Genomic DNA, 14,711 nt, shown 5'->3' on the forward strand with positions numbered 1-14,711 from the left:
AGATATTGATACATATATACATGTTGAGATATTGAGATAGATTCATACATACATATTGAGATATAGATAGAGAGATAGATAGATAGATATTGTGGTATTGAGATAGATAGATACATATATACATACAGTATTAAGATATTGATACATACATACATACATACATATTGAGATAGATACATATATACATACAGTATTGAGATATTGATACATACATACATACATATTGAGATATTGAGATAGATAGATATTGAGATATTAGATACATACATACTGGGATATTGAGATAGATGATAGATAGATATTGAGATAGATAAATATTGAGATGGATGGATGGATGGATAGATAGATAGATATTGAGATAGATAGAAGTAGATAGAGAGATCTGGATAGAGCTAAATGGGAAAGAGATAATATAGGCAGATAGATAATAGATATATAGATAGATGAGAGAGAAATAGCAGAGGTTAAATAGATAGGATAGATAACAGATAGAGATATAGCAAGCTTTTCAAAATAGGGAAGTGTTTGGAGATAGGCAGAGAGAGAGATGAGAGAAATATATAGAGAATCATATAGATAAGGGAGGACAGATAGATAGACCAGAGTGATAGTGATAGGTATAGATAGATAATTGATAGAGATGGAGGATAGATAGATAGATAGATAGATAGATAGATAGATAGATAGATAGATTAAAGAGATAGAGACGTAGATAGGTGAGTGATAGAGAGAATGAGAGGGATAATATAGATAGAGAGAAATGAAGATAGAAGGATAGTTAACATATAGATATTAGATACGATAGACATGATGATGATAATAATAATAATAATAATACAATCACAGTCCTAAACGCTTGGGAAGTGTTCGACTTCTGATTCTGTGATATGAAATCCAGCATATCTGTCTTGTTTGCTGTGTCAATAATAATAATAATAATAATACATCACACAGTCCTAAACGCTTGGCAAACGAAATGTCTAGTTTGCTGTGTCATACTATGTCATTGTGTCAATAATAATAATAATAATAATAATACATCACACAGTCCTAAACGCTTGGGAAGTGTTCAACTTGTGATTTTGTGATACGAAATCCAGCATATAGATCTCGTTTGCTGTGTCAATAATAATAATAATAATAATAATAATAATAATAATACATCACACAGTCCTAAATGCTTGGGAAGTGTTCAGCTTGTGATTCTGTGATATGAAATCCAGCATATCTGTCTAGTTTGCTGTGTCATACTATGTCATTGTGTCAATAATAATAATAATAATAATAATAATAATAATAATAATAATACATCACATAGTCCTAAACGCTTGGGAAATGTTCGACTTGTGATTTTGTGATATGAAATCCAGCATATAGATCTCGTTTGCTGTGTCAATAATAATAATAATAATAATACATCACACAGTCCTAAACACTTGGGAAGTGTTTGACTTGTGATTCTGTGATACGAATATCTATCTCGTGTGCTGTGTCATATTATGTCATTGTGTCAATAATAATAATAATAATATTTATTGATACCCTGCCTCCATCTCCCTGAAGGGACTCAAGGAGGCTCACAAAAGCACTCTAGGGTGCCAGGCATAAAATAGCAGGACATAAGCATAAAAACCAAACACAAAGTAAACATCAGATGATGAAATTTAAAATTGCAAAACACAGTAAAACCTGTGGATCAACTGGGCGTAGAGAGAAATGGAAATAGAGAGAGAAGCATGAGATGGATGGATGGATATTGATATAGATATGATATTGAGATAGACAGACAGACAGACATTGAAATAAATCAATATTGAGACTGATATTGAAATTGATATTGAGATAGATTGGATAGAGAGATAGATAGATAGATAGATAGATAGATAGATAGATAGATAGATAGATAGATAGATAGAAAGACAGACGTTGAGATTGATAGATATTGAGATAGATTAGATAGATAGATAGATAGATAGATAGATAGATAGACGTTGAGATAGATATTGAGATCAATATTGAGATCGATATCGAGATAGACAGATTAGATAGACAAGATAGATGTTGAGATAGATTGAGATCAATATTGAGGTAGACAGACTAGATAGATAGAGAGATAGATAGATAGATAGACAGATATTGAGATAGATATTGAGATCAATATTGAGAGACAGATTAGATAGATAGATAGATAGACAGACAGACAGATAGACGTTGAGATAGATATTGAGATCGATATTGAGATAGACAGATTAGATAGATAGATAGATAGATAGATAGATAGATAGATAGATAGATAGAGATTAATATTGAGATAGACAGATTAGATAGATAGATAGACATTGAGATAGATAGATATTGAGATCAATATTGAGATCGATATTGAGAGACAGATAGATAGATAGACGTTGAGATAGATATTGAGATCAATATTGAGATAGACAGATTAGATAGATAGATAGACAAGATAGACGTTGAGATAGATATTGAGCTCGATATTGAGATAGATTAGACAGATAGATAGATAGATAGATAGACAAGACAGACAGATAGATAGATGTTGGAATAGATATTGAGATAGATAGACACTGAGATAGATAGATATTGAGATCAATATTGAGATAGATGATAGACAGATAGACAGACATTGGAATAGGTATTGAGATTTAGATTGACAGAGGATGATAATAAAGATATAATGGATAGATATAGATAATAGGCATAAATAGCTATACTAGAAATGGATGTCGGATCTATAACTATCTGTTACCTCTGTAATAGGGGAGAGAGATGTGGAGAGAGAGAGAGAGAGAGAGAGAGATGGATAGATGACAGGAATGGATAGAAAGAGAGGGATGCCTGGAGGGACCCTTCCTTGGCGGAGCCACAAAGCCCCTTTGCATCATCCCGCTGAGTGCCGTGTCCGTAGAAGCTGCCACGCGTAGAAGCAGCGCAAAACCCTCTCGGGTTGCATCGCAAACAAACGAACACCAGGGAAAGGGCCACGTCCATCTTTGCATTGAGAGTCTCAACGTGACATTCCTGGAGGCTTTCTACGTGCCGCCTCCTATGCTTTTGGGTTGGTTTTGCACCCAATAGGCCCTCTCTGGGCCTTTTCTGGGCCCTCCAAGACGACTCTATGGCCCTTCCTTTCGTGAGTAAATCATTTCTATGAGTGATGCCCTTTCTCCTTTGCAAACGTGTGGGTTTCCAAGGCCCTTCCTTGCCTTTCAAACCATCAAGAGATGCCAAACCCTTGCCTTCCCCTCTCCGTCCTAAATACTTTGCAAGGCTCCTTTCCCGTTCTTGGCTCTCCCCGTCCTTCCCAGCCTTTAAGCCAAGCCACACCGTCCCTTCTTTCCCTTCCCATCTTTCCAAGTTAAGAGAAACCCTTCTTGCCCTTCTCTCGGAGGAAAACCATTGCTTTCCTAGCTCCCTTCTTGCTCTTTTTGGTACTTTTCCTTGGTGTTTCCAGTCCTTCAAATAGAAGGAAACCCTTCATTCCCGTCCTTCATCCCGAGCGATGAAGGTCTTCAAGGGCTGTTTCTGGCCCGTTTCTTGCCCTTCTCTTTGGCCCCAAAGAAGGTCTTCAAAGGCCTGTTTCTTGTCCCTAAGTATAGTCTTCAAGGGCCGTTTCTGGCCCGTTTCTGGCCTTTTACTTTTGCCCCAAAAGAAGGTCTTCAAAGGCCCGTTTCTTGTCCCTAAGTATAGTCTTCAAGGGCTGTTTCTGACCTGTTTCTTGCCCTTCTCTTTTGCCCCAAAGAAGGTCTTCAGAGGCCCGTTTCTTGTCCCTAAGTATAGTCTTCAAGGACCATTTCTGGCCCGTTTCTGGTCGTTCTCTTTGGCCCCAAAGAAGGCCTTCAAGGGCTGTTTCTGGCCCGTTTCCTTCTCTTCTCTTTTTACCCTAAAGACAGTCTTCAAGGGCCGTTTCTGGACAATTTCATGATCTTCTCTTTTGCCCCAAAGAAGGTCTTCAAGGGCTGCTTCCGGGCCATTTCCCACCCCTAAATAAAGTCTTCATGGGCCATTTCCCACCCCTAAATAAAGTCTTCAAGGGCCCTTTCTGGACAATTTCTTGATCTTCTCTTTTGCCCCAAAGAAGGTCTTCAAGGTCCATTTCTGGCTGTTCTCTTTTGCCCCAAAGAAGATCTTCAAGGGCTGTTTCTGGCCCATTTCCCACCCCTAAATAAAGTCTTCAAGGGCCCTTTCTGGACAATTTCTTGATCTTCTCTTTTGCCCCAAAGAAGGTCTTCAAGGTCCATTTCTGGCTGTTCTCTTTTGCCCCAAAGAAGATCTTCAAGGACTGTTTCTGGCCCATTTCCCACCCCTAAATAAAGTCTTCAAGGGCCATTTCTGGACAATTTCTTGATCTTCTCTTTTTCCCCAAAGAACGTCTTCAAGGGCCCGTTTCTGGACAATTTCCTGCCCTTCTCTTTTGCCCCAACAAAGGTCTTCAAGGGCCATTTCTGGCTGTTCTCTTTTGCCCCAAAGAAGATCTTCAAGGGCTGTTTCTGGCCCATTTCTCACCCCTAAATAAAGTCTTAAAGGGCCCTTTCTGGCCTGTTTCCTTCCCTTCTCTTTTTACCCTGAAGACAGTCTTCAAGGGCCGTTTCTGGCCCATTTCCACCCTTCGGAAGAAGCCAAACCCTCCCTCCGTTTCTTCCCTTCCCAGCCTTCAAACTGAATGAACATCGGCTTTGAAGGAACGTTGCCCTTTCTGTTCTGTTCATCCCTTTCCAGCTTTTCGGCAAATTCCAATGGTTTGTCTTTCTGCAAACCCTTGCTCTTCCAAGGTCCCTTTTGCAGCCTTCAAAAGAAGCCAACCCACCCACCTTTCCCATCCTTCACCCATTCTTCCTGCATCCTTCTGCTTCACAACAACAACAACAACAAGAATAATATGTACCGTATATACTCAAGTATAAGCCCACCTGAATATAAGCCGAGGCACCTAATTTTACCACAAAAAAGCTGGGAAAACATTGACTCCGGTATAAGCTGAGAGTGTAAATTTTAGAAATAAAAATAGATACCAATAAAATCACATTAATTGAGGCATCCGTAGGTTAAATGTTTTTGAATATTTACATCAAGCTCAAATTTAAGATAAGACTGTCCAACTCTGATCCAATCATTATTCTCATCTTCTTCAATGTAAATGTGCTTATGCATCCTTTTAATAATAATAGAGTAAAATAATACAGTAGAGTCTCACTTATCCAACGTTCTGGGTTATCCAAGCCATTTTTGTAGTCAATGTTTTCAATTTATCATAATATTTTGGTGCTAAATTCGTAATTACAGTAATTACAACATAACATTACTGTGTAATGAACTACTTTTTCTGTCAAATTTGTTGTATAACATGATGTTTTGGTGCTTAATTTGTAAAATCATAACCTATTTTGATGTTTAATAGGCTTTTTCTTAATCTCTCCTTATTATCCAACATATTCGCTTATCCAACGTTCTGCCGGCCCGTTTACGTTGGATAAGTGAGACTCTACTGTACATGTAATAATAATAAATACAGGAAAATAATACCAGTAATAATAAATAGAGTAGAATAATAAATGTAACAATAATAATAAGATCAGAGTGAAATAATAAATGTATTAATAATAATAATAATAATAAAAATAGAGTCAAATAAATGTAATAGTAGCAACAATAATAGAGAAAAATAATAAATGTAATAAATACCAATAATAATAGAGAAAAATAAATGTACCATATAGTCTCGAGTATAAGCTGACCCAAATATAAGCCAACCAGGACCCTCACCCGAGTATAAGCCGAGGGGGGCTTTTTCAGTCTTAAAAAGAAGGCTGAAAAACTAGGCTTATACTCGAGATTATACAGTATTTGTCTTGGTGTTTTTAATTTTAGGCCCGTATCTGCGGTCTGTATCAAATGGACTGCTTTCACTCCGGTTTTCCTAGAGAGGGTTGTCCGGATGGCGACTGGTAAGCATTATTATTATTATTATTATTATTATTATTATTATTATTATTATTATCTTCATTAATACCCCGCCTTTCTCCCACGGTAACTCAAGGCGGCTAACATCTCTCCACACTCAGTATCCACACAACAGTTTGAAAAGAGCGATGCAAAAGTTAAGAAACAATGTATATAATAACAGTGTAGTGGAAACAGAATTAAAAAACAGCAAATACATTAAAAATGGCCTTTATAACTCATATCCACCCCTCCCTAAATCCCACCTGGCATGCGTTCTGTATCTCAAAAACTAGGTCTGGTAGAGGGAAAACTGACTTTTTGGAATCGTCGTATCAAATATACCCAGAAAGAAGGCTAACATTTGAGACACCAAAATATGTGTTGGCCTGTATCATCATCGACATCATCATCATCATCAATCATCACCCTACATCACCATCATTACATATGGCCTGTATTTCAAAATCTGATAGGGGGGAAATAGTGCCGTTTTTGGAATCATTGAGTCAAATACATCCAGAAAGAAGGTTAACATTTGAGACACCCAAATGTGTGTTGGCCTGTGTCATCATCAACATCATCATCAACATCATCATATATATCTATATCACCATCATTCATATATATATATATATATATATATATATATATATATATATATATGGCCTGTATCTCAAAATATTATTTGGAAATTTACTCAGAAAGGAATCTAACATTTGAGACACCAAAATGTGTTGGCCTGTATTATATATATATGATACACACACATACATACACACACACACACATACACACACACATATATATAGATACACACACACACAACACCATCTCATTCATATATATATATATATATATATATATATATATATATATATATATATATATCTGTGTCTCAAAAACTAGGTCTGCTAGGGGGAAAACTGTCATTTTTTGGAATCGGCGGGTCAACTATACCAAGAAAGAGGGCTAATATTTGAGACACCAAAATGTATGTTGGCCAATATCATCATCATATCTATATATCTATATCTATACATCACCATCATTCATACACACACACACACACACACACACACACACATATATACACATACAGCCTGTATCTCAAAAACTAGGTCTGGTAGGGAGAAAACGGTGCCCTTTTTGGAATAATTGGATCAAATATACCCAGAAAGGATATACAGTAGAGTCTCACTTATCCAAGACTCGTTTATCCAACGTTCTGGATTATGCAACGCATTTTTATAGTCAATGTTTTCAATATATCGTGATATTTTGGTGCTAAATTCGTAAATACAGTAATTACTACGTAGCATTATTTCATATCGAACTACTTTTTCTGTCAAATTTGTTGTATAACATGATGTTTTGGTGCTTAATTTGTAAAATCATAACCTAATTTGATGTTTAATAAGCTGTTCCTTAATCCCTCCTTATTATCCAACATATTTGCTTCTCCAATGTTCTGCCGGCCCGTTTATGTTGGATAAGTGAGACTCTATTGTATTCGAGACACCAAAATGTGTGTTGGCCTGTGTCATCATCATCAACATCTCTCTCTCTCTCACACACACACACACACACACACTCATATATATATATATATATATATATATATATGAAATATTATATCACACACACACACTCATATATATTATATTATATTATATTATATTGCCTGTATCTCAAAAACTAACTATATATATATATATATATATATATATATATATAATATTATATCACACACACACACTCATTTATATTATATTATATTATATTATATTATATTGCCTGTATCTTAAAAACTATATATATATATATATATATATATATATTATATCACACACACACACACTCATATATATTATATTATATTATATTGCCTGTATCTCAAAAACTAACTATATATATATATATATATATATATATATATATATATATATAATATTATATCACACACACACACTCATTTATATTATATTATATTGCCTGTATCTTAAAAACTAACTATATATATATATATATATATATATATATATATATATATATATAATATTATATCACACACACACACACTCATATATATTATATTATATTATATTGTATTATATTATATTGCCTGTATCTCAAAAACTAAGTCTGGTAGGGGGGAAACAATGTTGTTGTTTTTTAATTGGTGGGTCAAATATACCCATGAAGAGGGCTAACATTGGTGGCACTAAAATGTGGGTCACCCAGTATTATTGTTGTTGTTACGCTACGTAACAAAAATTGAAAAAATTCCTGTTTCTGCTTCGAAAGTGTGATTTCCTGTTTGATTGTGCGACACTTACGGTACTTTGAAAGCAGTTGTTCTACTCCAGAAACTGTGTTTTTTGTGGTTGAATGAGTTGAGAGACTCACTGGAAAACTATCCCAAAATGTGCTGTGTCCCTCCCACATGTTTTTGTGGCACAAACTGTGTTGAATGGGTTGAGAGATTCATTGGGAAACTATCCCAAAATGTGCTATAGCCGGACGTCCCTGCTGCAAGAGGAAAGCTTGAGCAGTTTAATACTCTTTCCCTATGTTTTTTAGGATAGGACCCATTAGGAAATGACATTGATAACCCGGGAACAAAAATCATAGTGCAACATGGTGTTATCGTATATGGCAAATTGAGTCTTTGAGCTGTCTGGGCTGTCATAAAGTTTGTGTGTTTGTTTTGTGTATGGCATTGAATGTTTGCCGCATATCTATGTTCTGTGATCTCACCCTTCGGAGTGAGAGGGCGGAATATAAATACAGTAGAGTCTCGCTTATCCAACGTTCTGTATTATCCAATGCAATCTGCCTTTTAATAGTCAATGTTTATGTAGTCAATTTTTCAATACATTGCGAAGTTTTGGTGTTAAATTCGTAAATACAATAATTACTATATAACGGAGTGATTCTCAACCTGTGGGTCCCCAGATGTTTTGGGTAAACTGGCTGGGATTTCTGGGAGTTGTAGTCCAAAAACACCTGGGGACCCCAGGTTGAGAACCACTGACAAAACGTTACTGTGTATTGAATGGCTTTTTCTGTTGATTTGTTGTAAAACATGATGTTTTGGTGCTTAATTTGTAAATCATAACCTAATTTGACGTTTAATAGGCTTTTCCTAAATCCCTCTTTATTATCCAACATTTTCGCTTATCCAACGTTCTGCCGGACCGTTTATGTTGGATAAGCGAGACTCTACTGTATATTATTATATTTATTATATTACAGTAGAGTCTCACTTATCCAAGCTTCACTTATCCAATGTTCTGTATTATCCAACGCAGTCTGCCTTTTAGTAGTCAATGTTTTTGTAGTAAATGTTGCAGTGTTTTGGTGCTAAATTCATAAATACAGTAATTACTACATAACATTATTTTATTATGACACAGCAAACAAGATAGATATCCTGGATTTCATATCATTATTATTATTGTTATTATTATTATTATTATTATTATTATCAGCGACATTTATATCCCACCCTTCTCACCCCGAAGGGGACTTAGGGCAGTATATATACATATCGTATATATACATACAATATATTATATTATACGACTATATTACAATATTGTTAATAATATTGCATGTAATTTTTTTTCGTGTCAGGAGCAACTTGAATCTCTTCTGGAGTGAGAGAATTGGCCGTCTGCAAGGACGTTGCCCAGGGGACGCCCGGATGTAATATAAATATACAATTATAATAGTGAATTATAATTATTATTACATCATAATATTATTATTAATATTACATGTATATACAATATATTATTATAATATTAGTATAGTATAATATTATTATATATTATTATATCATTAAATTGATTCAGGAGACATGGTGGAAAGATGTGTATTGAACTGCTTTTTCTGTCAATTTGTTGTAAAACATGATGTTTTGGTGCTTAATTTGTAAAATCATAATTTTATGTTTAATAGGCTTTTTTCTTAATCCTTATTATCCAAGATATTTGCTTATCCAAGGTTCTGCCAGCCTGTTTATGTTGGATAAGTGAGACTCTACTATACATGTAATATTACTAATAATATTGCAATACAGTTGTATAGTACAATATAATAATATGTAATGCTTATATAGTGCGATACTAATAATATAATATATTGTATGTTTATAAAACGTGTAAGCCACGAGATTTTACTGTAATGTAAATAATTGCATTTATTATATTATTATATTTATTATATTACATGTAATACAGTAGAGTCTCACTTATCCAAGCTAAAAGGGCCGGCAGAAGCTTGGATAAGCGAATATCTTGGATAATAAGGAGGGATTAAGGAAAAGCCTATTAAACATCGAATTAGGTTATGATTTTACAAATTAAGCACCAAAACATCATGTTATACGACAAATTTGACAGAAAAAGTAGTTCAATGCGCAGTAATGTTATGTTGTAATTACTGTATTTACGAATTTAGCACCAAAATATCATGATATATTGAAAACATTGACTACAAAAATGCCTTGGATAATCCAGAACCTTGGATAAGCGAGTCTTGGATAAGTGAGACTCTACTGTATTATTATTTAAATTTATTTCACTTATACAGTAGAGTCTCACTTATCTGCACCTTGGCCCAGATCTTTTGATACAACTCATGTTTTTAACATTATTTTGTATATCGACCTTTTATGACTGTTTTATCCATGTTGATGTTTTATTGTTGGTTGATTTGTTTATTGTTCTTGCTCTGATTTTGTGCTGTTGCGTCTGGGCATAGCCCCATGTGAGCCGCCCCGAGTCCCTTCGGGGAGATGGGGCGGGGTATAAGAATAAAGTTATTATTATTATTATTATTATTATTATTATTATTATTATATAATATATTATATGTCTATATAACTTGTAAGCAGCCCTGAGTCCCCTTCGGGGTGAGAAAAAAGGGTGGGATATAAATGTTAAAGGTAAAGGTTTTCCCCTGACGTTAAGTCCGGTCGTGACCGACTTTGGGGGTTGGTGCTCATCTCCATTTCTAAGCCAAAGAGCCGGCGTTGTCCGTAGACACCTCCAAGGTCATGTGGCCATTTGCATGACTGCATGGAGCGCCGCTACCTTCCCGCCGGAGCGGTACCTATTGCTCTACTCACACTCTGGCGGTTGGTGCTCATCTCCATTTCTAAGCCCAAGAGCCGGCGTTGTCCGTAGACACCTCCAAGGTCATGTGGCCACTGGCATGACTGCATGGAGCGCCATGACCTTCCCTCCAGAGCGGTACCTATTGCTCTACTCACACTCTGGGGGCTGGTGCTCATCTCCATTTCTAAGCCCAAGAGCCGGCGTTGTCCATAGACACCTCCAAGGTCATGTGGCCATTTGCATGACTGCATGGAGCGCCGCTACCTTCCCGCCAGAGCGGTACCTATTGCTCTACTCACACTCTGGGGGCTGGTGCTCATCTCCATTTCTAAGCCCAAGAGCCGGCGTTGTCCGTAGACACCTCCAAGGTCATGTGGCCACTGGCATGACTGCATGGAGCGCCATGACCTTCCCTCCAGAGCGGTACCTATTGCTCTACTCACACTCTGGGGGCTGGTGCTCATCTCCATTTCTAAGCCGAAGAGCCGGCGTTGTCCGTAGACACCTCCAAGGTCATGTGGCCATAGGCATGACTTCATGGAGTGCCGTGACCTTCCTGCTGGAGTGGTACCTATTGATCTACTCGCATTTGCATGTTTTCGAACCACTAGGTTGGCAGGAGCTGGGGCTAACAGCGGCCGCTCATGCCGCTCCTGGGGTTTGAACCTGGGACCTTATGTAAATATAAATGTAAATATAAATATTACTAATAAATAAGTAAATAATGCATAAAATAAAATGTTCTGCATCTCAAAAACTAGGTCTGATGGGGAAACTGATGCCGGGTCAAAGGAAGGAAGGAAGACGCAGGAAAATGTGTGTTGCGCAGGGATGCCCGTCCATTGCATTCAGTGGAAGAGGTTGGTTTTCCAGAGTACGTTCTCTCCCTCTCTTGCCCTCTGTGTCCTTCTCTCCATCCATCCCTCCATCCCGGACTCACCCTCCTGCAGTCCTTCTCCTCCTCCTCTTCCTCCTCTTCCTCCTCCTTCTTCACTGCCACTGCTCCCTCCGGAAGGCTGTTCGGCTCCGTCCCGGGGCCCGGCTCCGGCCCCTGGCCCCCCGTTCATCCCGGCCACCTCCTCCAGGTCCAGCAAGTGGCTCACGCTGAAGTTCTTCCTCGAGCCCGGGTTCGAATCCATCGCTGGAGGAGGAGGCAGGCCCCCCACGAAAGGCTTCTCGAAGCCCGGCACCCCCTCCATGCCCCCCAAAAGGAGAGAGAGATATATATAGAGAGAGAGACCCTTCCCCAAAAGAAGGGACCCCAAAAGAGAGAGAGAGAGCCGCCAAATAAAGGGGAGACTTTTCCCCAAAAGAAGGGACCCCCAAAAGAGAGAGAGCCCCAAATAAAGGGGAGACTCTTCCCAAAACGGAGAGCTTCTAAATAAAGTTAGAGACCCTTCCCCAAAAGAAGGGACCCCCAAAAGAGAGAGAGTCCCCAAATAAAGGGGAGACTCTTCCCAAAAGAGAGAGCTTCTAAATAAAGTTAGAGACCCTTCCCCAAAAGAAGGGACCCCCAAAAAGGAGAGAGCCCCAAATAAAGGGGAGACCCTTCCCCAAAAAGGAGAAAGCGCCTCTAAATAAAGGAAGAGCCCCCAAATGAAGGGGAGACCCTCCCCCCAAAAATAGGGACCCCCAAAGGGGAGAGACTCTTGAAATAAAGGGGAGACCCTTCCCTAAAAAGAACCCCAAAAGGGAGAAAGAGACCCTTAAAGCAGAGGCCCTTCCCCAAAAGGAGGGATCCCCGAAATAGAAAGACTTAAAATAAAGGAGGAGACCCTTCCCAAAAGGGAGAAATCGCCTCTAAATAAATGGAGACCCCCAAATAAAGGGTGAGACCCTTCCCCAAAGGGACGGACCCCCAAAACAGACTCTTACAATAAAGGGGGAGACCCTTCCCAAAAAGGAGAGAGCGCCTCTAAATGAATGTAGAGCCCCCAAATTAAGGGAGAGACCCTTCCCCAAAAGGAGGGATTCTTAAAAGTAAAGAGTCTTAAAAGTAAAGACCCTTCCCTAAAAGGAAGGGTCCCTCAAAAAGGAGAGAGACCCCAAAAGAAGGGACCTCCAAAAGGGAGAGAGACCCTTAAAACCAAGGGAAAGACCCCTGCCCCAAAAGGAAAGGGAGAGAGAGTCTAAAAAGGGGGGAGTCAGAGAGACCCTAAATAAAGGGGGGGGGAGAGAGAGAGACCCCAAATCAAGGAAAAGACTCTCACCATAAAGAGAGAGACCCTTCCCCAAAAGCAGGGACCCCCGAAAGGGAGAGATCCTTCCAAAGAAAGTCCCCTGGAAATGCTCTGACTTCTCTCCCACCCCCCAAAAAGAGAGAAAACTTTTCCTAGTGTCCTCGTCCTCCTCCTCCTGCCTTCCCTCCTCTTCTTCTTCTCTTTCTCCTTCCTTCTCTTCTTCTTCTTCTGCCCCAAAGGAAAGAGCGAAGGAGAAAGAGGTCTCTCCTCCTCCTCCTCCTCCTCCTCTGTCCGCCTGCCTCGTGTTGACGTCTGGAAGAGAGAGAGCGAAAGAGAGAGAGAAGGAGGGAAAGAAGGAGGGAGAGAAGGAAGGAAGGAAGGAAGGAAGGAAGGAGGGGAAACCCTAGACTCCCCTCCCTTGGACACACCGCTCTTGGGCTCAAGGCATCTTGAGAAACTCCAACAGGACTCAAAGTTTGTGAAGTTGGGCAAGTTTGCTCTAGATCAGCGATGACCAACCTATGACACGCGTGTCAGCACTGACACGCCTAGCCATTTTTGCTGACACGCTGCCGCATGCAGATTGATTGGATGACTATGTCTTTTGTGGCCAAATTCGGTGTGACTTGGACCAGTGGTTTTGTTGTTTACTCCATGGGAATTATGCACATCTATATATATAAAAGAGTGATGGCATCAGGGCAGCGGACAAAACAACAAAACTACAGGCCCCCCAACCTCGAAATTTGACAACACAACCCATCATCCGCACCTCTAGGTTGATACAACAAAAGGAAAAGAAAAATAAAGTCCTAATTAGAGAGAGAGGAATAATTGTTTTTATCCAATTGCTGCCAGTTACAAGGCTAAGTTCCACCCACTTGGTCTCCTAGCAACCCACTCAGCCAGGGGACAGGCACAAGAGTTTGGAGAGACCCCTAAGGGCCATCCAGCCCAACAGGACACAATCCAAGCATTCACAACACATGGACAACATATAAATACTATACAATACTACACAGGAACATAGACCCCCCCTCTACCCTCACCACTTTCAGAGTACACAAACAACCAAATGCATACTCAACATAAAGACAACCATACAAAAGACATTCAATACCACCACTACCTCAACAAGTTCTCACCAACACCACCAGACAACAACACAGCAACGCATGGCCAGGCACAGCTAGTATATATATAAAAGAGTGATGGCATCAGGGCAGCAGACAAAACAACAAAACTACAGGCCCCCCAACCTCAAAATTTGACAACACAACCCATCATCCGCGCCTCTAGGTTGATACAACAAAAGGAAAAGAAAAATAAAGTCCTAATTACAGGGAGAGGAATAATAGTTTTTATCCAATTGCTGCCAGTTAGAAGGCTAAGCTCCACCCACTTGGTCTCCTAGCAACCCACTCAGCCCAGGGCACAGGCAGAGTTA

At 38.8% G+C, this 14,711-nt stretch overlaps 2 protein-coding genes across 5 annotated transcripts in view; one reads left to right on the forward strand and one right to left on the reverse strand.

Annotated features, from left to right (window-relative positions):
* Positions 1–12,657, reverse strand: part of prrx2 (paired related homeobox 2) — a 68,148-nt gene extending 55,491 nt beyond the window's left edge. Inside the window, exon 1 of the mRNA XM_062959966.1 lies at positions 12,025–12,657. Within this exon, the coding sequence (XP_062816036.1) occupies positions 12,025–12,283 (259 nt within the window). The 5' untranslated portion in view covers positions 12,284–12,657. The remainder of the gene's footprint in view (positions 1–12,024) is intronic.
* Positions 1–14,711, forward strand: part of asb6 (ankyrin repeat and SOCS box containing 6) — a 56,080-nt gene that overhangs the window by 9,233 nt on the left and 32,136 nt on the right. For 2 of the 4 annotated variants that reach the window (XM_062959916.1, XM_062959914.1), the window contains 2 exons: positions 5,887–5,963; positions 11,846–11,944. In XM_062959916.1, coding sequence (XP_062815986.1) covers positions 5,954–5,963; positions 11,846–11,944 — 109 coding nt within the window. In that variant the 5' untranslated portion in view covers positions 5,887–5,953. Of the gene's footprint in view, positions 1–5,886; positions 5,964–11,845; positions 11,945–14,711 lie in introns of those variants that run through there. The other 2 variants (XM_062959917.1, XM_062959918.1) reach the window with 2 other exon arrangements.

This window comes from Anolis carolinensis, unplaced genomic scaffold (genome assembly GCF_035594765.1).
Source record: "Anolis carolinensis isolate JA03-04 unplaced genomic scaffold, rAnoCar3.1.pri scaffold_7, whole genome shotgun sequence".
NCBI lineage: Eukaryota > Metazoa > Chordata > Lepidosauria > Squamata > Dactyloidae > Anolis > Anolis carolinensis.